General features: G+C 42.8%; 1 protein-coding gene across 2 annotated transcripts in view; it reads left to right on the top strand.

Annotated features, from left to right (window-relative positions):
- The window catches only part of LOC109760822 (1,4-alpha-glucan-branching enzyme, chloroplastic/amyloplastic), a 28,748-nt gene extending 18,423 nt beyond the window's left edge, over positions 1-10,325 (top strand). For both annotated transcript variants that reach the window (XM_045231160.1, XM_045231159.1), the window contains 12 exons: positions 5,370-5,577; positions 5,664-5,733; positions 5,994-6,263; positions 6,364-7,270; positions 7,590-7,706; positions 7,861-7,923; positions 8,407-8,514; positions 8,981-9,082; positions 9,266-9,333; positions 9,425-9,506; positions 9,626-9,742; positions 9,835-10,325. In XM_045231160.1, coding sequence (XP_045087095.1) covers positions 5,370-5,577; positions 5,664-5,733; positions 5,994-6,263; positions 6,364-7,270; positions 7,590-7,706; positions 7,861-7,923; positions 8,407-8,514; positions 8,981-9,082; positions 9,266-9,333; positions 9,425-9,506; positions 9,626-9,742; positions 9,835-10,056 — 2,334 coding nt within the window. In that variant the 3' untranslated portion in view covers positions 10,057-10,325. The remainder of the gene's footprint in view (positions 1-5,369; positions 5,578-5,663; positions 5,734-5,993; positions 6,264-6,363; positions 7,271-7,589; positions 7,707-7,860; positions 7,924-8,406; positions 8,515-8,980; positions 9,083-9,265; positions 9,334-9,424; positions 9,507-9,625; positions 9,743-9,834) is intronic.
- Positions 10,326-12,048: the final 1,723 nt, after the last annotated feature.

The raw sequence follows: 12,048 nt of genomic DNA, 5'->3' as shown, positions 1-12,048 counted from the left end.
TCCGGGTCGGACACGGCCCATAAGGCAGTTGACTTTAAAAAATAATAATTCAGACATGCAAAAAAAGTAAGAAAAGAAATACTAAACGGACTCCAAAAATCCCGAAGTAAATTTTCCCCGTCCTCTAAAAATAAGCCGGACAAGATGAACATTTATTTGGGCCTAAAATGCAATTTTGAAAAATGCGTATTTTTCCTAATTCGAATAAAATCAAATAAAATCCAAATAAAATCAAATATTTGTTTTTAATATTTTTCCTCCAATATTTCATTATTTGTGAAGAAGTCATTTTATCCCATCTCATATATTTTGATATGAAATATTTTCGGAGAGAAAAATAATTAAAACAAATGATCCTATTTTCAAAATTTGAGAAAACCCAAATATGAAAATAACGAAATCCCCAACTCTCTCCGTGGGTCCTTGAGTTGCGTGAAATTTCTAGGATCGCAAATCAAAATGCAATAAAATATGATATGCATGATGATCTAATGTATAACATTCCAATTGAAAATTTGGGATGTTACATATAACTCAAATTCTATAATTATGAACACAGAAATATTAATGTAGAACTCTATTTTGTTTTGAAATTGTATTATTTTTTAGAATTTAGTCTAGAGCATTTCGTGAACTTGAATCAAACCTTTAAATAAAACAAAGCATAAAAATGACAAATTCACATATGAAATAACTTGTGTTACATAGATTTATTACAATAGCGTTGTATGTGTGTATGTGTGCGTGAGTGCCTATGGTAATATCAATAAATATCTTGATAGATGTTTCTACAATTCACGGGTCTAACTAGTAATGCAATGCAATGCATGCTAAAAGAATAGAACCTTAGTTTCATTTAACTAACAATTTTCAAATGTATGAGTTGCCAACAAGTGGCATACTTGGCACTGTTTGTTTGTTCATTTTATGGAAAGTTCTTCTCTTTTTACATGGTTTAGATTCCAGCATGTAGCCACAAAATATGATTGTCAAAAGATAATACCTCATAATACAATTCCACTAAAGTCACCTAGCCCAAGTGACCGACCTGATCCTGAAATAAAATCAGAAGATTTGGTGTCATCATCATGACAACAAATTATTAGGCGGTAGATCTTGTGGTAGTACTCATGATGTAAAATTATCAAGAGGGAGAGAATGTATGGAGATTTATGTGAAGTACATCGTACACCAGACATAGTTGACACATCGATTTTTTAAGATACATTTGGACGCGCCTTGTGGGAGTGTAAAGTACTACCATGTATTAGAAGAGGTGAAATGAGAAATGCCATAGCTAGCAAGTAGGCCTAGTTAAGGAAATTCTTCCTTAGACTCCCCTTCTCCCGAAGAGTGAAGTGCTTCAACTAAAGGTTAGACCCACTTAAAAAATGTCACTTTGAATCTTTGCTTCCCTTGTCGTAATCCTGTGCATTTGTAGGTCCCTCGGATCTGAGCCCTTTCTCCAAGCCCTTCATTGGATTCCCTGGATGTCTTTTTGTTACATTTTATTGAAGTGAGAGTGAATTATTATATGCCCATAGGAGGTGGGATATAAAGGCTGTTGGTATTCTGCACCATACATGCTAGAGTAGGGAGGAGAGGGTGGTGCATGATACATGGTGGACTAGCCCATATATTTACCCCTCCCCCACCCACCTAACAAGTTTTTTTCTATTAGGTCTTCATCCTCTGATTTGTTTTTCTGTTAGCCCATTCTTCATCATGGACTTATTAATCATGATTAGTTTCTTGGATTTTTGTTTACTTGACTTGAATTTGACAATGTGCCTCATATATGGCATGTGGGACTGATAGGAAGATATATTCTCACAACATTAACTTAAAAAGGATTATTTTTTTGGTGCAGTCGTAAAGAAAACTACTTTCTTTTATGCTAAAAGTTATTCAAACATAGATTTATAAACAAAGGATATCACCATGCATGACCATGCGCTCTCTCATGTTTACTCTAGAAACCATATATCTCTTTGTTGCAAAATATTTAATCTATCCTCCTTGTTTCTGGGAATGAGTCGGGGAAGGTAATCTTAGGGAAGGTTAAAGTGAGGCAAGTAAGAGCAACTCTAGCAGAGTCGCGATATTGGCCCAATCGCCATAATGCCAATATGGCATTTTTGGCCCAAAATGGCACTTCAGAAGAGTCACCATATCCCTTCGGATAGCCATAATTTAGGGAGCTCGCTCCACAAACAAGCTTCGAGCCTCCAAATATGGAGGCCATGGATTCGTTGTTTGGCACTCACTCCATATCCAACCGCAAGCGCATGCATGAGGGAAGTTTTAGCTTCTTCCTCCTTGCGCCAACGCCGGGATTTTACACAGCGCATTACAGGTACATGAACCAGCATGCACAGATAATCACCGACGAGTGGGGTGACAAGAAGGATAAGCACCCTCCCATTAGTGGTGCGCCCACTCCCCTCAAATTCATGAGGCAGCCATTTGGATGGTCATCGCGTGGCATAAGCTCCGACTATAAAATCTCAACGGCATCACCAAAACCATAGCTGCCGCCTCCCCCTTCCTCGGCATCACCTCCCCAAGACATCTCCTCCCCTCTATGCCACAATGTCATCATTATGGAGAGACACAACCTACTGGCTAAACCGCCTACCCAATCATGGTTTACCGGCAGTGCGAACCCCACCTTCCTCCACGATGGTAGGATATTCTCCTCCTAGAATGGCGCGTGTGGCGCTTCCTCCTCCCGAGGCTGATATGTCGGCTCCCATGATGGCGTGCATCATTGATTTGGCGCTTCGGGTCCATCATACATGTTAACGAGGTCATCCCCATTGATGTCGTTGGTCCCCTTGCCCCCAGTCGGATCCTGAGGACCCGTTCGATGTCGCAATGCGACTCTCCAAACTCAAAGCTCACAATGAGGAGTACGTCCTCTGGGAGTTCCGCCCCGCAACCATCTATAAGGAGGAGCAACGATAGCTCTCCCCTACGCCTTCCTCGACGATCTCTCTTAGGAGGACAACGGCTAGACGACGGCGGCGGCGGCGAAGGTACTGCAGGTAGTAGAACATAGCAATGTCGAATGGCGACATTGCATATTTTGAAAATGTCGCTCAACGACTTTTGAAGTCGCAAATAAAATGTAGTGTGACGACTTTTGGCCAGCAATATAAGTTTATCACATTTGATAATGATTTGAACCGGTGTGGTTCAACTAAATGTACCATAAATTGAACATACAAATTTTTAGCAAATGAAAAAAGAAACAAGTAAGACCACAAATATGAAAGCCGCATATCGCGACTATGTGTTTGAGCCACAGCTGCCAAGTACATATGAAGCGTACTCCATATGACATACGACAACCATACATATGAAGACTCTACTAGAGGTTCTCTAAGGCCGCTTTTAGCGCCTTTCGTGCAGTGGTGCCCATAGGGAGTGAGGGTAGTTGGACTGTTCGTTTCCCCTTTTTTCATTTCTTTGAAATCTATTTTATTTTTTTCTCTTTTGTAGGTTTCCCAAATTTATATACCATTTTTCTGTTTCTCGCTATTTTTTGTTGTTATATTCCAGTTTCATATTTTTCTATTATTAATTTGTGTCTCTTATGAGAAGTCCAGACTTGCATATGGAGGTGCACACACAAACATATAAAGTATAAATACTAACTTGAGAAGTATGTTTGCGTGGTCAAAAAAACATCATCAAAACCTGCCAATATGAGATATAGTTTTGAATATATCAATATGAGCAACGCAACCATTTAAAATGTGAACAATTGTTTTTTTAGAAAAAATATAAGAAATAACTCCAACCCAGCCAAACCACATGCTATACACTTGCTCCATATGAAACCATGTTTGCTATTGGGCAGTTGCCTGAAACCGAAAGTAATGTTAGCCGTTTTTCTATTCAAAGAAGAAGGAGAGTCGAGGTGACGCGATGCTTCGACGCTGAGATGGGGATGACCACAACGTCCCTACAGAGACCTCACCGGAGATGGGGACATTGCAGTTGACACGAGAGCAGTGAGGGGCTGCGAGGCGTGTGCGGCAACATGTGGCGAGGCGGACGTCGGGCTGGCAGGTAGGGGGGAGAGGGAAGGACCGGGGGAGGAAGAAGAGGAGTAGCCTGCAAAACATGGTACACCAGTTTTCTGCCCTACGAAAACCTCATTTCATTCCCCCACCCTGACAAGCAACAACCAACCATCGCAGTCCCACATGTCCCTCTGGTCTTTGCAAAAAGTAATTGTTCTTGCTGGACAGTGCAAAGAGTAAACTTTTGTTAGTTTTCATTTCTAGAAAAAGCAATCCTTTTATAGTTCTTTTGTGAAAGTAATGCTTTTATAGTGATTGGGATGTTCTTTTAGAGCAAATATCTTCTTTTTTTTTTAGGGAAAAGAGCAAATATCTTCCACTTTTCACAAAACTGACGAAGGCTGAAAGTGGCGAGACACGTGAGGGCCCATAGCTTTCGTCCGGCCCAGCGGCGCACGACCGTCCACGTGCACCCCGGCCCTCCCGGGCCCGCAGATCCGCTTCTCCCTCGCCCCCGTTTCCCCCTCCCTCCCTCTCGTTGCTTCCACTCCACTGTTCTCCTCTCCTGTCCAAAGCGGCCACGGACCGGAAAAAAATCACGCCTTTCCGTTGCGTCTCCGGCGCCACACTCCTCCTCCGGCCGCTATAAAGCGCGCCGGGCCACGGGCCCCGCGCAAAATGGGACTCCCGTCCGCCGCCATCGACGAAGATGCTCTGCCTCACCGCCCCCTCCTGCTCGCCATCTCTCCCGCCGCGCCCCTCCCGTCCCGCTGCTGACCGGCCCGGACCGGGGATCTCGGTGAGTCAGTCGGGATCTTCATTTCTTTTCTTTTCTTTCGTTTCCGGCCTCCGTTCTGCCGGGGTTCCCTGATGCGATGCCGCGCGCGCGCAGGGCGGCGGCAATGTGCGGCTGAGCGCGGTGCCCGCGCCCTCTTCGCTCCGCTGGTCGTGGCCGCGGAAGGTGAGCCCTCTCCCCTGTCTACCCAGATTTGCGACCGTGATCCCCTGTTGTCGCCGGGCAAACGGAATCTGATCCCCGGTGGTTATTGGAAATAGTATATACTACTAATAAACTTGAGGCTGGGATTCGTCCACTGAGGAACAAGTGGATGCGATTTCGATTGGATTTCTCTGCCTTTATGCGATCCGTACGCAGAATATCCCCTCCTGCAGTGTCTCAACCGTATTACTGGATGTACAACCCAAATGTGTATAATCTGTGCTGAATGTATCAACCAAATAATTGCTGCATTGTGAAAACATAATCCTGTGTTGTGTCTCTACTACTTGTTCAGTCCTGATCTGCCGCTTATCCTAACTGTTGTTCATTTATGGAAGGCCAAGAGCAAGTTCTCTGTTCCCGTGTCTGCGCCAAGAGACTACACCATGGCAACAGCTGAAGATGGTGTTGGCGACCTTCCGATATACGATCTGGATCCGAAGTTTGCCGGCTTCAAGGAACACTTCAGTTATAGGATGAAAAAGTACCTTGACCAGAAACATTCGATTGAGAAGCACGAGGGAGGCCTTGAAGAGTTCTCTAAAGGTTAGCTTTTGTTCATGTGTTTGAAACAATAGTTACATCTTGTGGCGTCCGCAGCACAAAAGACATAATGCGACTCCGTTTTGTAGGCTATTTGAAGTTTGGGATCAACACAGAAAATGACGCAACTGTGTACCGGGAATGGGCCCCTGCAGCAATGTAAGTTCTAGTGTTGTCACGCAACTAATTGCAATGGTCGTTGGTTAACTTATGAAGTGCTGATGAAACTGTCTTAAGAGTTTATGGCTTGTCTTTTCTGATTCTAGCTAGTAAAGAGTAGATAAATATGAAATATGTTTTCCCTTTTCTAGTTATGGTCATGGTTGGCTGGTATTCATTTCTTTTATGGCAATACTTGCTTCTAACTATCTTTAGTAGATTCATGTATTTACTTGTGAGTCATTACTTTATGGGTGTAGGGATGCACAACTTATTGGTGACTTCAACAACTGGAATGGCTCTGGGCACAGGATGACAAAGGATAATTATGGTGTTTGGTCAATCAGGATTTCCCATGTCAATGGGAAACCTGCCATCCCCCATAATTCCAAGGTTAAATTTCGATTTCACCGTGGAGATGGACTATGGGTCGATCGGGTTCCTGCATGGATTCGTTATGCAACTTTTGATGCCTCTAAATTTGGAGCTCCATATGACGGTGTTCACTGGGATCCACCTTCTGGTGAAAGGTCTACTTTTAGTGGCTCGAGAGCAAGAAATCTAAGTAAAACCCACACAATTAACTTACATTAATGTGGAGACATGATACTTTTATTGCTCGTTTTGCAGGTATGTGTTTAAGCATCCTCGGCCTCGAAAGCCTGACGCTCCACGTATTTACGAGGCTCATGTGGGGATGAGTGGTGAAAAGCCTGAAGTAAGCACATACAGAGAATTTGCAGACAATGTGTTACCGCGCATAAAGGCAAACAACTACAACACAGTTCAGCTGATGGCAATCATGGAACATTCATATTATGCTTCTTTTGGGTACCATGTGACGAATTTCTTCGCAGTTAGCAGCAGATCAGGAACGCCAGAGGACCTCAAATATCTTGTTGACAAGGCACATAGTTTAGGGTTGCGTGTTCTGATGGATGTTGTCCATAGCCATGCGAGCAGTAATAAGACAGATGGTCTTAATGGCTATGATGTTGGGCAAAACACACAGGAGTCCTATTTCCACACAGGAGAAAGGGGCTATCATAAACTGTGGGATAGCCGCCTGTTCAACTATGCCAATTGGGAGGTCTTACGATTTCTTCTTTCTAATCTGAGATATTGGATGGACGAATTCATGTTTGATGGCTTCCGATTTGATGGGGTAACATCCATGCTATATAATCACCATGGTATCAATATGTCATTCGCTGGAAGTTACAAGGAATATTTTGGTTTGGATACTGATGTAGATGCAGTTGTTTACCTGATGCTTGCGAACCATTTAATGCACAAACTCTTGCCAGAAGCAACTGTTGTTGCAGAAGATGTTTCAGGCATGCCAGTGCTTTGTCGGTCAGTTGATGAAGGTGGAGTAGGGTTTGACTATCGCCTGGCTATGGCTATTCCTGATAGATGGATCGACTACTTGAAGAACAAAGATGACCTTGAATGGTCAATGAGTGGAATAGCACATACTCTGACCAACAGGAGATATACGGAAAAGTGCATTGCATATGCTGAGAGCCATGATCAGGTATGTTTTCCCTCCTTTGTCGCTGTGCGTGAGTATGTGTTCTTTTTTTATGGGGCACTGGTCTAAGAACATACAGTTCAAAGGTGAGACACTTTCTTTGCCTGGTAGACAAATTTGAGAAATAAACATTTCGCTTGATGACTTTTAGTTGCTTCACAAGTTCGAATTAAGTTAGTTATATTCTGATAACTAGTGATAGTACCCACTAACCAGCTATTACGGACCATGTAAGAATGTCCGAAGACTGCAGTTATATATCGTTGACTTTGTGTTCATCTATTGAAACAACTTAGTAGTTAACTTTCACGCAAATTTTCAGTCTATTGTTGGCGACAAGACTATGGCATTTCTCTTGATGGACAAGGAAATGTATACTGGCATGTCAGACTTGCAGCCTGCTTCGCCTACAATTGATCGTGGAATTGCACTTCAAAAGGTTCGATTCGTTTTAAGTATTCCTGAATTTGATGTTCTAGTTCCAGACGAGTATTGTAATGTTCGTTGTTACTCAGAGTTCTGCTTAGTCCTTGAAGATAATGTATTCCAGTCCCTTTTGGTACATTTGGCTTATTTTGTTACAAATATTTCAGATGATTCACTTCATCACCATGGCCCTTGGAGGTGATGGCTACTTGAATTTTATGGGTAATGAGGTAATATCTGGTTATCTGTCAAAACTTATTTCTGATCAATATGTTTCGGGATTCCTCGAAAAAAATCCTTTGGGCAGGGCGAAAAGTTTAAACATCTGTTTTCTATGATAGCCAAGTACTCCCCAGCTATTTCCATGTTATCACGTATCATTTAGCTGTGCCGGTAGTTAATCTTTATTCTAATTCATTGTTGTTTTTTAGCGTGGCAGTCTATTGTTGGATCCTCTTATTCCAATTACATATATGCCGACATCACACACTTATGAATATTCCCTGTTTAAAAGATTTTTATTTTATACCAATGTTTCTCCGTAAATGATGCAAACATGATAGAGATGTTAGCATGTCTTTCTTAACCTACTCATGTTTTACATATCACGACAAGCTTCTTGCAGAAAATCAGCAGTATATGGCAAATTGCTGCAACCTGACAACGTTTATATCTGTTTTCTAACTCATACTGACGGTGCAATTTCCTTTTAGTTTGGCCACCCAGAATGGATTGACTTTCCAAGAGAAGGCAACAACTGGAGTTATGATAAATGCAGACGCCAGTGGAGCCTCGCAGACATTGATCACCTACGATACAAGGTTATGCCTATGTATATTTTTACAGTTTCTGGTCTGGTAGCTCTCTTGGGATCTTGACCTCACTTAGTTCCTTCATCTCTGACTGTAGCTTATTTACACTGTGTTCCAACTTCTGTCTTGTGGATAAATTCTCCCTTCTAACGTTTCATATTAAGCCTTTCAAACTAAACTAAATTGCTGATCTACTACTAGTTGCTCAGTACGATGACCAAATCTTGCCTGTGGTAACCTAGTAATTTTCTTGATTCTTACACATTAGTGATATGCAGTGCATACATTATCCATATAAATTGACATTGCAATTTCCCAAATATTATTTGAAGGCTGTGTTCTTTTGTTAACAGGAAGTTATTTTCTCTGCATCTGATAAATAATAATAGCCTTTCACGATTTTTCTCATATTTTATCCAACTTTTCTGCATTCAAGCATTTTTTATTTCTCGCCTAACATATATAATTTGAACAGTACATGAACGCATTTGATCAAGCAATGAATGCGCTCGACGACAAATTTTCCTTCCTATCATCATCAAAGCAGATTGTCAGCGACATGAATGAGGAAAAGAAGGTAGTTAACTATACAATGTTTAGTCAGGGCAGCTGTTGCATCATTTGATTCACTCCTACTCTTAAGAATAGCAACTCTGACTTGTGCGTTTTATGTTACCAAATAAGTTGAAACCGTATCTGTTTGATATGAACCATTGTTGTCTCAAAATGGGCTATGGACTCAATCCAACTTCCTTTCCAGATTATTGTATTTGAACGTGGAGATCTGGTCTTCGTCTTCAATTTTCATCCCAGTAAAACTTATGATGGGTAACTGATCTCTTGCAAGCTTTGCCTTTCAATATTTCTTCTGCTTAATGACTAATGTGCTTAATCTCGTTTCCACTTTTAAAACACGCAGTTACAAAGTCGGATGTGACTTGCCTGGGAAGTACAAGGTAGCTCTGGACTCTGATGCTCTGATGTTTGGTGGACATGGAAGAGTAAGCAATGTTAATGATGTTCAAGATCTGTTTTGCACACCTATGTTCTTCTATAGAAGGGGCCATCAAGGCTGCATCAGATAATCTTATTTGCAGTGTTGATCTGTGCTGCATCGCAGGTGGCCCATGACAACGATCACTTTACGTCACCTGAAGGAGTACCAGGAGTACCTGAAACAAACTTCAACAACCGCCCTAACTCATTCAAAATCCTGTCTCCATCCCGCACTTGTGTGGTAATGCTAATTACTAGGAGGATTTAGTAACAATAAATAAATAACAGCAAAAGATATCTGCAGTACGATCTCACAAAATGCTCTCTTGCCAGGCTTACTATCGCGTCGAGGAGAAAGCGGAAAAGCCCAAGGATGAAGGAGCTGCTTCTTGGGGGAAAACTGCTCTCGGGTACATCGATGTTGAAGCCACTGGCGTCAAAGACGCAGCAGATGGTGAGGCGACTTCTGGTTCCGAAAAGGCGTCTACAGGAGGTGACTCCAGCAAGAAGGGAATTAACTTTGTCTTTCTGTCACCCGACAAAGACAACAAATAAGCACCATATCAACGCTTGATCAGGACCGTGTGCCGACGTCCTTGTAATACTCCTGCTATTGCTAGTAGTAGCAATACTGTCAAACTGTGCAGACTTGAGATTCTGGCTTGGACTTTGCTGAGGTTACCTACTATATAGAAAGATAAATAAGCGGTGATGGTGCGGGTCGAGTCCAGCTATATGTGCCAAATATGCGCCATCCCGAGTCCTCTGTCATAAAGAAAGTTTCGGGCTTCCATCCCAGAATAAAAACAGTTGTCTGTTTGCAATTTCTTTTTGTCTTGCATAGTTACATGATAATTGATGCATATTGCTATAAGCCTGGATTGCATCTTCTTTTGCTAATAACTGCAGGGCCAAGAAAGCCTAGATTGTATCTTTTTGTGCTAATAACTGCAGTGCTGGGGAAGCTTCAGTCCTTGTTTCCGTTCTCGAGACAAGGCGTCATGTTTGGCGCACAAAGGTAAGCCATCATCTTATCAAGTCCCAAAATTCTCTGGTTGAAAGAAACCCATCACTAACTTGTTCCAGGTGTTGGTTCCTCCACAACCAAAAGGCGACCATCGTCGTCATCATCGCTCACAGCACTGACCATCGAAGCCACGGTGGGCATGAGAAGTGCGCATCGCCCAAGACTTGGACCGTTTCAAAGTATCACAAGCTGCCATGGCCATCTTCTGCCAAAGGCTGCACTGCACCTTTGGCATGAACAGAGGCGACGCAGGGGCATGGACTTGACCGGCCGAGATGAGGTCGACAGCGGCCTGGGCCGGATGGAAGGGGAAACGGTCTAGATTCTACGTGATGTGGATTGGATGGACGGATGGGTGCTTGCTGGTGTTCAAGCTGCTGCAGGGCGTCCCTCTCTTGATTTTCAGCAGCGGACGGTCCAGTCTCCAGTCTATGGCTGTGGCTTGTTGTGACAGTGACACACACACACACTAGTCCCTACATGTTTTATTCTGCAGCACAGAAAATAATGTGCATTTCAGCAGCCTAATCGCTTCACCTTTTGCAGGAGAGAATTAATTCTGTTCGAGCTGTTTTCTGGGAGGGTTCCGAGGGTGCTTCCCGGCGAAGAGGCACACGAAGACGTTGAAGCCGAAGGCAACTTCCTTTACCCTTTTTTCCTCTATGGTGTCAACCAACATGGAGCACTAGATTTGGCCAGAGATAGTGGCCCAAATGCAAATGCAACGCGCCTAAAAAGGTGGAACCACTTTCATCAAAACCATTATTATTACAGTATATTTTATGTTATTTTATTTTGTTTTAGTATTAGTCTTTGTGTAATGATTTTCCACCTTGAATTCCCTCTCGTCAACACAGGGAAAAAAAGAAAAGGAGGAAGGAAGTTCAAGGCTTTGGAACAATTCAACACGGTTTTCTGCATTCAGCGACACCGACGGCCGGATGGACGGACGGAAAAGGATATTTGGAGATATGTGGTGCGGTGTGTCACCCCCTTTTGGAATTTGCTGTGGAAAGTCACGGCCGCTCGCCGCTAGTGGACACGCACGCAGAGCGACTTCCTTGGAAAATCTTGGTGAATTTTGTTGAGCCTGTGACGATCCACATCACTTAACCTTTTACCGTTTCAAAGCCGAGGGACGACGTCAGCTTCAGTGGAGCTTAGTTTACCTGCGACCGAGGCAATGCTTCACCTTCACTGCTCACTTTGCCTGCTGGATCAATCGTCTGGATCTCCCTGATTTGAACGCATGGATGGATTTCTGCTTGGAACAGTGGGGAAATGCTGGCGCGAAATTCCGGCATTTTCATACGGGACGAAATATTTTTCATGGGCTTGATTAGCACCGGCCTGGCTCGAGTTCAAGATATATAAACTGGTCAAAGATTTGTGTTGAGCACAGCAATTTGTTTTCTTTTTCCTCAACCGCATCCATATTTATTTTGTAAAGTATGTGTGGCTGCGAAAGGATTGACCGTGGGGGTCAAGAGTGGCTTCATTTCTTTTTAAAGTATGTGTGC

The sequence above is a fragment of the Aegilops tauschii genome, chromosome 7 (assembly GCF_002575655.3).
Source record: "Aegilops tauschii subsp. strangulata cultivar AL8/78 chromosome 7, Aet v6.0, whole genome shotgun sequence".
Taxonomy (NCBI): Eukaryota; Viridiplantae; Streptophyta; class Magnoliopsida; order Poales; family Poaceae; genus Aegilops; species Aegilops tauschii.
Note: the sequence above shows the minus strand (reverse complement) of the source record. Positions and strands in the feature narration are given on the sequence as shown.